At 41.5% G+C, this 13127-nt stretch overlaps 1 protein-coding gene across 4 annotated transcripts in view; it reads right to left on the bottom strand.

The window, feature by feature from the left end:
* Gigyf2 (GRB10 interacting GYF protein 2) overlaps positions 1–13127 on the bottom strand; it is a 125435-nt gene that overhangs the window by 6413 nt on the left and 105895 nt on the right. For all 4 annotated transcript variants that reach the window (XM_032901560.1, XM_032901557.1, XM_032901556.1 and 1 more), the window contains 5 exons: positions 9092–9328; positions 6623–6745; positions 2335–2556; positions 2028–2233; positions 822–976 (listed from right to left, as the gene is read on the bottom strand). In XM_032901560.1, coding sequence (XP_032757451.1) covers positions 822–976; positions 2028–2233; positions 2335–2556; positions 6623–6745; positions 9092–9328 — 943 coding nt within the window. The remainder of the gene's footprint in view (positions 1–821; positions 977–2027; positions 2234–2334; positions 2557–6622; positions 6746–9091; positions 9329–13127) is intronic.

Genomic DNA, 13127 nt, shown 5'->3' with positions numbered 1-13127 from the left:
TGTAAAGGTATCTTCACAATTTACTGCAAAAAAAAAAAAAAGAGTGTCTGGGATAACATTGTGTTAGCCCAGCTAGTGCCCAGCACATGGTAGGTGCTTAATGGATGGCAGGCATCACTACTATGCAAATCTGTTTTCTCTGAAGGCTTTAGACTCTTAGCTAATGTTACAATGCTGCAAAGGAGCCAGTCAATTCTTCCCTGTTCATTGTTAAATTGCTGGCTGTAGGTCAGCTATCACCTCGGTCTATCAGCTAAGACAGTCTTCTACAGCATGACCAACAGTCACTGTTGATTACCTAGGGGCGGGAAGTGGGTTCACTTCCATCTAAGGAGTTAGCTTTGTTTACAAACATGCTCTTCTTGAAATTTGCCTTTATTTCTACAGTCTCAGCCCATACAAAGCAAGTCTACTTATTCTTTCACAATTTCCATCACCTCCCAAAGCAGGAAGGAAATGATGTCCCATTGCTTTGGTCCCCAACTATGGCATTTAACTTTCTCTTACACATGTTAACACAGCTGCGAATACTTCTCATGAACTGGGTAATGAGAGATAGTGACCCCCTTTGTCCTGAACATCACTAAGGCAGCCTCAGCTGGCTTACTGTTTGGTAACTGCTCATAATTTATTTGAGCATAGTTTTATAGGACTTTTTTCATGAGTAATGCTACAAGAGTCAGGTTTTTTAATGGACGGTACAGGACTTGACCCCCACAGATTTCATTCTCTACGTCCTGGCTTACTGTTCCAACCTGCCAACCTCATTGTAGGTCCTGCTCTGTGAATCCACATGCTGGGATTCCCTCCCCAATTCTTACCATCCAAGTTATTTGCCGTATTAAGGGCATGAAGCATCTGTTCACACCACTGGGTAAATCCATCTTGGGCTTTATTTACTCCCTGAAAGAGCTTCAGCAACTTTTCTTCTTCTTCTACTTTCTTATTCTGCCGGTTAGACACACCTACAGATTTACTAAAGCAAAACAATAGGGCGATATTATATTCCCAGAAACTGTTACTACGTGATGCTACAATACCATAAATACTGTACAGGCAACATGGACAGCTGCCCAGTAAGCCAGTTCTTAGCTCTATACAAGAAAAAAAAATCAAATATTTTGATTGGACACCTCCTTAAAAACTAGCCTCAGCTAATATCCTAGTCTACAGGGCTTCTATTTTGAGAAAAACAATGAAGCTCTTCCTCCATGTCCTTAGGTAGGCTGTTTAATTTACTAAGCCTCAGTTTCCTCATATGCAAAATGGCACCAATACTTCTTTGGGTTATAATAAGGAATGAAGACACTTGAGCAAAGGCCTGGAGCCTAACAGTGCCTGGCAAAGAAGTTCAGTAAAATTAATCTGACACACCACCATTTATTAAGTACTTACTATATGCCAGGCACTTTACTACGTTGTGTGTTTGTTTACTCCTTACAACTACACTCATAAAGTTATTATCTTCATTTTACCCATGAGGGAACTGAGGCCCAAAAGAGGTTCTCTCTTGCCCAAGGTCACACAGCTACTAAGTATCAGTGCTGGGATCTGAGTTCATGAATGTAACAGACCAACCCATGCTCATTCAACAGCACTGGCTACCAAGGTAAGATAGACAGATGAAGATGAAATTCAGCTGATTTGCCATACAGTAAGTTTAGGGCTACTATACAAGTATTTGGAATGCTCATTCTAGTATAGCTTAAACATACAAATCAGAAAAACAAAAACAAAACAAAAAACCACCTAAGTTACCTAGAGAAAACATTGTTAACAACAAAAAGTATTCTCTTATTATTATTATCAGACAGTCACCATGTAGTAGGCAAGGCATTAAGTGTTCAGCAGTAGGAAAAGCCCAGGGAACAATCAGGTGTGTCTCACTGGGTAGAAAACAGTCACCAAAATGATGGTTTACATGCTTGGGCATAGATGAAATGTTAACTGTATCTAACATCCCTTCTACCACCCTCCCTCCTCTCCCACCCATCAAGGTACATGGGTGTACTGATTATAAGCCCTACCTGAGACTGGCGTTGTTTTTATTTTTATTTGTTGAATTTCTAGGTCCCACCTCTTTCACTGCATCATCCCAAAACCCCATGTTGGAGTTTTTGGTGTCTGCATTACTCCAGATACTACTGACTAGATCAGACGCCCACTGGTTAGGAGGACCCGTGTTTATAGAGCCCCATACAGAATTCCCAATGCTGGTGTGCAGGCTGGAATGCTGTTAAAAAGACAAAAAGACTCTGGTTAATATCAAAAAGATAGTTTGAAAAGATAACTAAGAAGCAGTTGACAAGCATGTGCTCAGGAAAAGAAACCCACTGTGCTGTTCCGGGCTCTGTTTGATTGCTGGTGTTGCTGTTGCTGTTGTTGCTGCTGCTGCTGCTTCTGCATCTGCCTGGCCTCTTCCTGCTGGATCTCTAGTAGAGACTTGGTGGTACCTGCAGGTTTGCTGACATTCCCCCAACCTGAGAGTTTCTGTTGTTGCTGCTGCTGCTGCTGCTGCTGGAGAGCTTTCATCAATTCCCTCTGCTGACGCCTTTGCTGTTGGAAAAGCACAGCCACCTCAGGACTTGTTTTTACACTAGTTATAAGCATCAGACACAATAGAGTATTAATACACAATAGCTGTTTAAAAGCAAAATGGGGTTAATTCTTTTGACTAAATTAAGACAGATGTCAAGTGGTACTGAGAGGAAAACCAAGACTAAATATGGAATTCTCACGAATGCAGAAGGTTTTTTGGTTAAGTGCAGAAATAAAATGTTCACTTCCCAAAGTTCCATCAAAATGAAAGTACATATATACTTTTTGTACATTTGTTTGTGTGTGGCCTTGAGATGGGATTTCACTACACAGAGCCCAACTAGGTCTGGAACTGAAACTTTCCCTGCCAGTTTCCCAAGCACCAACACTACCGGTGTGTAACACATGCCCAGCTACACAGACTTTTTTAGAAGCGTAAACCAGTAAAGGACAACAGACACAGGTAAGATTTTTTTAATCATAGAGTAGGGCTAGGGAAGATAGCTAAGTAAGTGAAATGCTTGCTCTGCAAGCTTGGGGACCAGAGTAAGGTCCCTATGAGAAAGCATGCTCTGCTTACTAACTTAGCACTGCAGAGGTGGAGACAGGCAGGTAGATGCCGGAGTTTCATAGGCTAACCAGCCTGGCCTACTTATTAGTAAGTGAGACACTGCTCCAAAAACAAAATAAAAACCAAAGAAAGCAAAAAAAAGCACCTGATGCTGTCTTTCATCCTTCTACCTGTATGTGAACACGCACAAATAACTAGATAGAAAGGTATAAAGCTGGAAATTACATTAACATGCAATAAACTGAAGCATAAGTGAAAGAAGTTGACAGACAAATGGGTCTGCTTAGACAGAAAGCTCAGAACTGGAGGTGCATACATGGTATCTCAGGCAGGCAGGCTGGCTGAAGTGTAAGACCCTCAACTGCCTCCTTTGCCCACTGAGCAACTGTCTCTCTCCTTGCTCCCTCTCTCCTGAAGCAGAAAACAAAATTTTCCATTTGGAAAAGTGACCCCAGATTAACACACAATTCTACAATAATCTGACTGGCACAAGTAAGTACCACCAAGTGTTCAAGGTGCCCCCCAACAAACAGCCCAGAGAAAACCCAATAGTATCAACATGACGTGTATAGCAGAACCTTTGATAAACGTTTGAGACCCTTGACAAATAGCCCAGATCTACTGAACATTTAGCATATGCTTCTGAGCTAAAAGCAAGGGACCAAAATAAACAAATAAAATTCAGTAAAAGCAAACAATAGAAAATAGGAATTGCCTTTAAAAAATTGATTACTGTGCATGAGTATTTTGCCTTCAGGTATGTGTGTACCATGTGCCTACAGCACCAGCAGAGAGTGGAAGAGCACTGAACTCCCGGAACTGAAGTTACAGACTGTGGTGAGCCTCCATGTCGGTGTGAGGAATCAAACTTGGGTCCTCTGCAAGAGCAGCAAGTACTCTTAGTTGCTGAGCCATCTCTGTACCTCTGAATTGGCTTTTAAAAAGCTATCAGCGAATAATATCCCTAGAGCAGGGGGTCTCAATCTGTGGGTCTTGATACCTTTGAAGGGGTTAAATGACCCTTTTCACAGGGGTGACATATCAAGATATCCTGCATACCAGATACTATTCGTAAGAGTAGCAAACTTAAGAGTTACTAAGTTGCAATAAACTAATTTTATGGTTGGGAGTCACCACAACATGAGGAACTGTATTAACAGGTTGCAGCATTAGGAAGGGAGAGAACTACTTCCCCAGAGAGTTGATGGTGCATTCACTAAAATAATAAAAAGCTATACACTGTAACTCAGAAGTTTAAAACAAAATAGTACAAGCTAAAAGCTTAACAGAAAACCTAAAAGATAAAACTGAGGAAGTGTGCCCACCAATAATGATACAAAGACAGGCAGAAAAGGTACAAATCCAAATCTATCTAGGGCAATCATGCAACTGACTGGAACTGCAGGAAAAAACAAAACAAACCCCAAAACACCAAGAGCTGCATAGCACTGAGCACAGTCAAACTGAACAGGTTAGAGAGCTACAGGCAGGGTGCTCCGGAGAAGGCAAAACAAGTACCATTTATCTTGGGTTTCTCCACATGACAAATAAGCATAGAAAAGAATTTCATGCTCTATAGGATACAGGAGAATAAAAGGTTCCAAGGATATATTCAAGTGAACAAAGAGTGAGGTGCTAACTTTGGGGAAACAGGGCTGGGACAAAACACTGGCTGGGATGTTGCTCAGCAACAGAATGGCTACTGAGCATAGGGAGCCTGGATGGACTCTGATGCTTGTTCACATTAACTTTCCAATGAGCAGAGGCTAAAACCATTAAAACAATTGCTAGCCTTGAAAACAGAAATACTCTGCTCTGAGACATCCATTTGCTGATAACCTTCTAGAAAATTATTCCAAAAGTAAAGTTTAATCCTTTGTTTTACATTAAAGTGAGAAGGCAATTTTAAGGCAGAGAAATGCTTTAACCTACTGGATGATTTCCACTATTTTACACACACACACATACATACACACAAACACACACACACACACACCCCAGATGGACATGAGTACCTATCTACACACACACAAAACAGATGGACATGAGTACCTATCTACACACACACACACACACACACACACACACACAAACACACACACACACACCATCTCTCTCTCCTGCAGCTGCAGCTGCCTAGTTCAGTGAATAGCACAATGTAGATGCAAACATGATAGCTTGCATTCTCCAACAAACTGTGCTGGCTACATAAAGCATGTTCTTCAAGATGGCTACACCTCTCATTTGTCTAAGGGACTCTGCAGGCACACTACTTAAGCATAAACAATCTATCGTCCCACCCCCAGTGCCACCCACAACTCCCCGGCCTCTCCCTCCTGCTACCAATTCTTGTTCTGACACATCTCACCCTCTAGATCATATAGTTTGCTTGATGATCTCTGTGGCCATCACTGTACTTGGCTGTACTTCCAGACTACCCTACAGCAGGTCTTGTGAGTTCATCATCTTCTTGCTATTAAAAACTTATTCCCACCCTCCTCTCCAATATCTCGTTCTTTTATAACCTTCTTCTCCAACAGTATTAAAGTTAGAAGCAGAGATAAATATACCCCGCCTTTGAAACAAATTCAGAAATGGATTTACCATGGTTAGTATTAACTGGCAACTTGACATGATTTAGAACCATCGAGAAAATAAATCTCTGGGTGTGGGAAATTATCTTGATTATACTGGCTCAGATGAGAAGATAGCCCCTGACTGGGACCTGGGCTGTACAAAGGACTAAAGGAACAGTCTCTTAGTATGGCCTCATTTTCATTTCTTCACTGTGGACACAATGTGACCAGCTGCTTCAAGTCCTGCTGTCTTCACTTCCCTCTCTCCCTTTAGTTGCTTTTGTCAAGAGTAGTTTAACATGAGCAATTCAGGGTGCAGCAAAACATCCCCACAGATCTCAACACCCTATGTATCTTTTTTAAATAATATTTTTTCTTATTCTTTGACAATGTTATACATGCATATAATGTATTTCGAAAATGTCTGCCTCCCACTCTAACTCCAACTCCTCTCCCAATCTCATATCTTTTTCCTTTTATTTATTGTTTAAAAAAAACCCACTGAATTCATTAGTGTCATCTGTGTGGCTATCTACTTTTATTTATAAAGTAAAGAAAAGCTGAAAAGCTACATTAGAAAGTTCCAGAACGGTCTAGAACTTTCAGTGGTTAAGAGCATTTGCTGTTGCAAAGGATCTGGATTGGATTCCCAGACCCACATGGAGGCCCACCACTTCAAGCACTACATACATAAAATAATAATAAATCTAAAAAACTTTAAAAAAAAGTTCCAGGAAACAATTATGTTATTCAGTCTTCTACAATTCCTACTAAGTTTTTCATATACACCAAAGGGCCTAAACCATGCTACACGGTTTAGTAAGACTGGGTCAAACTCTGGCATACAGAGATTCTGAGAGTAATCATCAAGAGCTGTCCACCCACAGTGTACGCCAAGCTGCCTGGAATATGGGACCAGGCTGCTTTTATTGCTTACCTCTTCTCGAAGCTGGCGTTCTCGTTCTTCTTCCAGCTTCTGGATCTCAGCCAATGACAGTGTGGCCTGGGACTGACATGTTGTGGTGTTAGACTGCTGTCCCCATGTTGACGAAGAAGGAAGCTAAAAACAACAAGCACATGGAAAAGCAGGTGAGAGTCAGGACACAAGGGAGGGTGACAACACTATGCCGGGAGCCTCTGCTTGCCTCAACTTTACAACATTCATCTCAAGACTCCTTTTCCATATTATCCTAAGTTGGCTTGTTTCTTTTGCTCCCAACATATGTTTATTTTAAAATAACTAAAAATACACATCTGCATTAATGCCTGCATGCTCCTCCCACTTGGGTGGAAGTCTGTTATACTCAACATCTAGCAATGCAGTCAAAATCAAAAGGAATGACAAAGTGTGACTAAATTACTTAAATTTTTTTAATCCATAAAAGGCCATAATCAAAGGATCTAATGAGTGGGTTAAACCCAGGATCTCTGAACAGAAAGCTGTGGCAGAAAGCAAATGAAAGGGTTGGGCAGTTTGCATCCCATCTCTCATGAAGAGGAGTTGCTGCTAACACAAGCAGGATACCATGTAGCTCTAGTCAGGAAAATGAAGCTTGTTTTAAACATCAAAAACCTACTTTATCCTTTATATAAATTAGCAAAACAGAATATAAACATGTGGTCCTGAAAAAGAGAATTCTTTGTTCTTCTTTGGCCAATAAAATGGTAAACTTGAATTTAGAAACATCTTATGACTCTTAAAAAGTAACAACAAGGGGATTGGGGATTTAGCTCAGTGGTAGAGCGCTTGCCTAGCGAGCGCAAGGCCCTGGGTTCGGTCCCCAGCTCTGAAAAAAAAAGAAAAGAAAAAAAAAAGTAACAACAAAGGCCCCAATGTAAACCTGATTTTTTGATTTTAATATGTATTAGCATGGATCAAAACACACAAACACTAAGCAGCACCCCAGGAAAATGGGTTTATAAATAGCAAAGACAGCTGAGGAAAGTAGCAGTGCCAGGATGGGCATGAATGTTAGCAATATGAATGTCCTTAACAGATCAACAAGCTCAGCTCTTAGCCGCTCTGGTCCAACATGGTAACAATATGGCAGTTTTCTCAAAAGTAGTTCTTTGATGAGGTAAAGAAAGGAGGTCAAAAGAAGCTAAGAGACAAAAGGAGAGTGGGGCTATCTTATCTTCACTTAGAATGCTTATTTGTGAATTGTCTCAAATCTTTATGAGATAAAGGAAAACAGGTATACATGGTAAGAACTATTCAGAGCTCTGTCCCCCTCTTACCTCAGTTACCACAACTTGCGATAAAAGCCTCTTAAAAAAGGTCTTCTGGGAGCAAAATGGCTCCCACCAAGCCAGCCCTCAAGAAACACATGGGAAAGTGAAGACCAGCTCCAGGAAGTTGTTCCCTTCATGCCACAGGCATATGTCTGGGAGCTTTGCAATGTGGTCATTGGGAATAGAACTTAGATCTTCTGAAAAAGTAGCTAGCAAGAACTTTTATCACTGACCATCTCCCAACTCTAGTAATTTGCTTTCAAGATTTCCACTAGAGTGTTTCTTTTTTTTTTTTTGGTTTTTTTTTTTTTTCAATGCTCACTGTTAGTGCCTCTCTCATAAACCTCATCCCCAAACAAATCACTCAAAGGTTCTTTCTATTCCTCAAATGACTGCTCCAAAGCTGCCTTAGCTCAGGAGGGAGTCTGAATGGATGGTGATTCTTGTATTCTACCAATACGAAAGAGTTTATTTAAACACAAGCTCCCTGAGTTCTAGAATTCCCTTGTCTTGACCCAGGGGGCAGATCTGAGAACCACTGCCTTACTAATGTCATCTCCTCTTCTCTGCTCTCTACACTGGAGTCCAAGTCCCTCCTCAAATCTCTACCCTGTGAGTTCCTTGAAGACAGGGGAGCCCAAAGCTCATTTAAGGTTCAATATTAAGTCTGCAGAAGACTGTGTAGCCCTGGTTGGCCGAGAACTTGCTATTAAACCACACTCACCTCTAACTCAAGAGATCTGCCTGCCTCTGTCACCTGAGTTCTGAGATTAAATGTTTGTGCTACCACATCCTTGGCCTGACTTTTACCCGATTATTAACAAGTCCCCAGAAAGGCAACTGTTTTGAGCTCTATGTCATGGTTCCCACTAGAAGAATAGGGTGCTGTTGTGCCTGCTGCTCTCCCAGGTTGCTGAATGTTCTTTTCAACTTGATTTTTCTGTCAGTGGTGCTGAAATGGTAAAGAGGAACGACTTCAACTGCCGTAGAACCCTACTGAAAAGAACCAAGCAGATGAACTTGCTTGTACCAGACCACTGCTTGTCCCATCCTCATATAGATGCATGGCTTTCACTTAAACATTTAACAACATGTATACATCACATCCTATTTTGTTGATAAAACAAATAGCCAACATAATATTTAACCCTAGTCTCTTGATCTAGAATTATACCTTCATTTGTGCAAGCTGCTGCTGCTGCTGTTGCTGCTGCAGCCTTCGGAGGGCCTCTTGCTGCTGCTGCCTCTGGCGCATCAGATCCTTCTGTCTCTGCAGCTCCAGTTCCTTCCGTTTTCGTTCCTCTTCTTCATGCCTAAGTCTGGCTGCCTCCTCCTCCATGCGCAGCCGGTTCTCTTCCAGTCGGCGCTGGGCTTCTTCCTCTTCCCGGGCCCATTTGGCAGCCTCCTCTTCCTTTCCAGAAGGAAAAATCAAAGAGGAAAAAAATGTTTTATTAACTGTAGAGGAAGAAATCATATTGCTTTTAAAGGTGTCAATCATGATGGCATATAGTAATGATGAAGCAAAATCCTGTTTAGTATGACACTAGGAAGAATCAGATTTTACATGGGTCAGAAAGGTCTTGTGTGCTCCAGGATACAACTTTAACAGATTATAGAACTGTCACTTAGGTCTGTGGTCAAAGTTCTGATCTCAAAAGTAGATCACCACATACTGCAACGAAGTCTCCTGAAAACGTCATCTCAGTACAATGCTTGAGCAAACTCTCCAGGGTGCTTTGGGAGAAGCCACTAAGATCTCAGCTGTGCCTGGAGACAGTGACCCTCAAAACCATTAAATTCCACTGTTCTCTCGGTCTTTATGACCCACAGGCCCTGGGATCTTTTCAAAACATCTTTCCCTAACTAATTCTTTAACCTCTACTGAGTTCCCCTCACCTGCATTCATTTTCTTTCAGTTTGCTTCGCTCAAAACAAGCTCACTATGCCGGCCTGGTTCACTTGAATCAGTGCTGAGTATCCTCCCCTTGGCAGAGAGGGTTAGCTATACCTACAATGCTCTTTGTCCAGACAACCCATTCTCCTGAGTGGAGATTAGTTGTTAGCCTCTGGTAGGTAGATTTCCTTTCTACCTTTTCTTTCAAAGACACTCTGTCTAGACTATTGTTGCCACTGCCCAACCCCACCCCTCCACTCCCAGGAGGACATGTCCACTACAAACAAAACCGGTTTTAGCCTACCTAGTAACCATTCCTTTTAGCCATCTTTCTTGCAAATCTGCTACTTCAGAGACTTAAAATGCTATACTTTGTTTCAAAGGTTCCAAATGTAACTAGGAACAGTAAAGATTTAGGCCAAGGTGACATCTGCTTGGAGAGTTCTATTAAACATACCCTTAATGAACAACAACAAAAACCAATATAGAGGGTTGGGGATTTAGCTCAGTGGTAGAGCGCTTGCTTAGCAAGCACAAGGCCCTGGGTTCGATCCCCAGCTCCGAAAAAAAAAAAGAAAAAAAAAAAAAAACCAATATAGAGAAAACTCATTCCCTTTTGGGGTAGAGGTTGTGCAAGAGGGTCCCATGCAAAAGTCCAACCTGAGATAAAGAACACAAAAGTAGAAGTCAGTCCACCAAGATCTGGAATAAAGAAGTACAAATGACCTAAACCCTAACAATGTCACTGAGTTAAGAGTACAGTGGACTTACAGCCAGAACTCTTTGACATGTGAGGTGGTTTCAGTGTTTGTACTTTAAAGTATACTAAGTCTGGCATTTACTCTTCTGTTCACAAATTCTGTAAGCTTGTTAAAGACCAGACTACTTCCTAAAGTCTTCTAATAACACTTGATGATTATGGTGGCACCAACCTATAATCCCAGCACTTGGGAGACTGAGTCAGATATTTCAAGTTCCTGGTCAATACAGACTACACAGTAACACATACCCTGCCTCAAAAGCTCACCCTACAACCCTGAAAAAAAAGGGGGGGAGGAGGGGGAGGTAACACTGCATCAGGAAATGAGCGAGTACCAAGCACTGACTAACACACAAGAGCAGTTTTTCAAATACAATTTTGGCTTCTAAAAGAATTTTTGTTTAGAATGAGCACTGTTTCAGCTAAGTGATTAAGGTTGGCAGTTATAAGCTATGTTAATATATTACATGGGCACTCCATAAAATGTAGTGAATGAAAACACCCCTGTGAATGTGGGGTTGTAGCTCAGGGATTGACGATTTGCTTAGCATTCTCAAGGTCCTGGGTTCAATCTCTGGCACTGAAAACAACACAATCCTTTGTCTGATCTTTCTGCCCAACACTTAAAACCCCAGTCTGTTCATGAGAAAACTTCAAGGGAATTCAGTAAAGGGATAATGCCTATAAGGCTGAAATGTATTTCTTAAAATTACCAAGGTCATCAAAAAATCAAAGAGAGGGATGGAGACCTCAGTTGTTCAGTAGCAGCACACATACTTAGCAGGACTGAGCTGGTCCAATACTCAAAGGTACGTTATTCCATTACCAGTATTGGCAAGATATGCAAAAGGGGGCAATCAACGGCACTCATGGCAGTGGCAACTAATGGATATAATATCACTAAACGGGGAAACCATGTCTGGTAATGGAAACCCAGCCCAATTCTGGGGGCTATCGAGGTCATGGACCTTAGAAAAGAATCTACTATCACCAATTGGCTAAATCAGAATAGTTCCTTACTACACATTTTAAATTTTATCCTAATATCCATAAATATAGCTACCATTCCCCATTAAAGAAGCCCCTTTTTACAGCAAATGGAGACTATCACAAAAACAGAACATAACACAACGAAAATAATCCATACTTGGTATACTGTCTGGTTTTACATTTGACTTGACACAAGTTATCACAGAGAAAGGAGCCTCAGTTGAAGAAATGCCTCCATGAGACCCAGCTGTAAGGCATTTTCTCAATTAGTGATCAAGGGGGGAGGACCCAGCCCACTGTGGGTGGTGCCATCCCTGGGCTGGTGGTCTTGGGTTCTGTAAGAAAGCAAGCTGAGCAAGGAAAGGGAAGCAAGCCAGTAAGTAACATCCCTCCATGGCCTCTGCATCAGCTCCTGCTTCCTGACCTGCTTGAGTTCCAGTCCTGACTTCCTTTGGTAGCAATGTGGAAGTGTAAGCTGAATAAACCCTTTCCTCCCCAACTTGCTTCTTGGTCATGATGTTTGTGCAGCAACAGAAACCCTAAGACACATGGACACAACGAATGCAGAGATCAATAGACCAAGAGAAGCCCAGGTCTGACGGATACGTCAGCTCTTGCATCCATAGGTTAGAGAATACCACAGAAGAGGGAACTGGACGTAAGAGGCCAAACACCAGGGAGTCTGCTGTCAAACAGTCTCTCCTAGAAATGGCTACATCAACAAGACAGAAACCGTGGCAAATCAGGGGACATGCTAACATGGAAGGGGGACTGTCAAGGAGTCCCAACCCTCGACAGACTTCCAGACAACTAATGACTGCTGAGAGCAGGAGAACTAGCTTCTCTTAGGGATGAGCCCCTGATTGGTTGTCCCCTGATTGGTTGTCCAATGAAGTGTGGTCAGCCCTGAAACCATATATATAAACAACAAAACCAGACACAGCAAGCTATATTACACACACACACACACACACACACCCCACACACACACGGAGAGCATGGAAGGGGTTCAAAGGAGGGTATCTAGGAGGGACTGGAAGGGAGGAAGGGGGGGTGATATAATTGTATTTCAATTAAAAACATATTTCAAAAAGTTTAAGTATGATAAACTGTCACAGCCAAGAAGGGCAGGGGAAACATGACAGGTAAATATTATGTGTTAGAATAGAACACTGTAGCAGAAAAGGATGTTTAGAAAACTCTTAAGCAATCTGAATAAACAATGAAATTTTGATAATAATTAATTGGCCTTATAACTGTTACCATATACCATAACTAATGTAAGTTATTAACAACAGAAGAAACGATATACAGGATACATATGGGTGCTTTCTTATTTTATTTTCCCAAGTTACTTGAAAGTCTAAAACTATTCTAACAATAAAATTTATCTTAAATATTAGAATGCAATGTTTCCCCCAATGTTAGAATACCATGACTGGACCAAAGTCCCATATGTAACTTAAAAGCATTTAACAAAACTTAAAAGAATCAAAAACAAACAGAAAACCCAATGTAACAACAAACACCACCAGTGTGAAACAAGAGTCATCTGTGGGTGGAGAC

Source organism: Rattus rattus, chromosome 4 (genome assembly GCF_011064425.1).
Source record: "Rattus rattus isolate New Zealand chromosome 4, Rrattus_CSIRO_v1, whole genome shotgun sequence".
NCBI classification, from domain to species: domain Eukaryota; kingdom Metazoa; phylum Chordata; class Mammalia; order Rodentia; family Muridae; genus Rattus; species Rattus rattus.
Note: the sequence above shows the minus strand (reverse complement) of the source record. Positions and strands in the feature narration are given on the sequence as shown.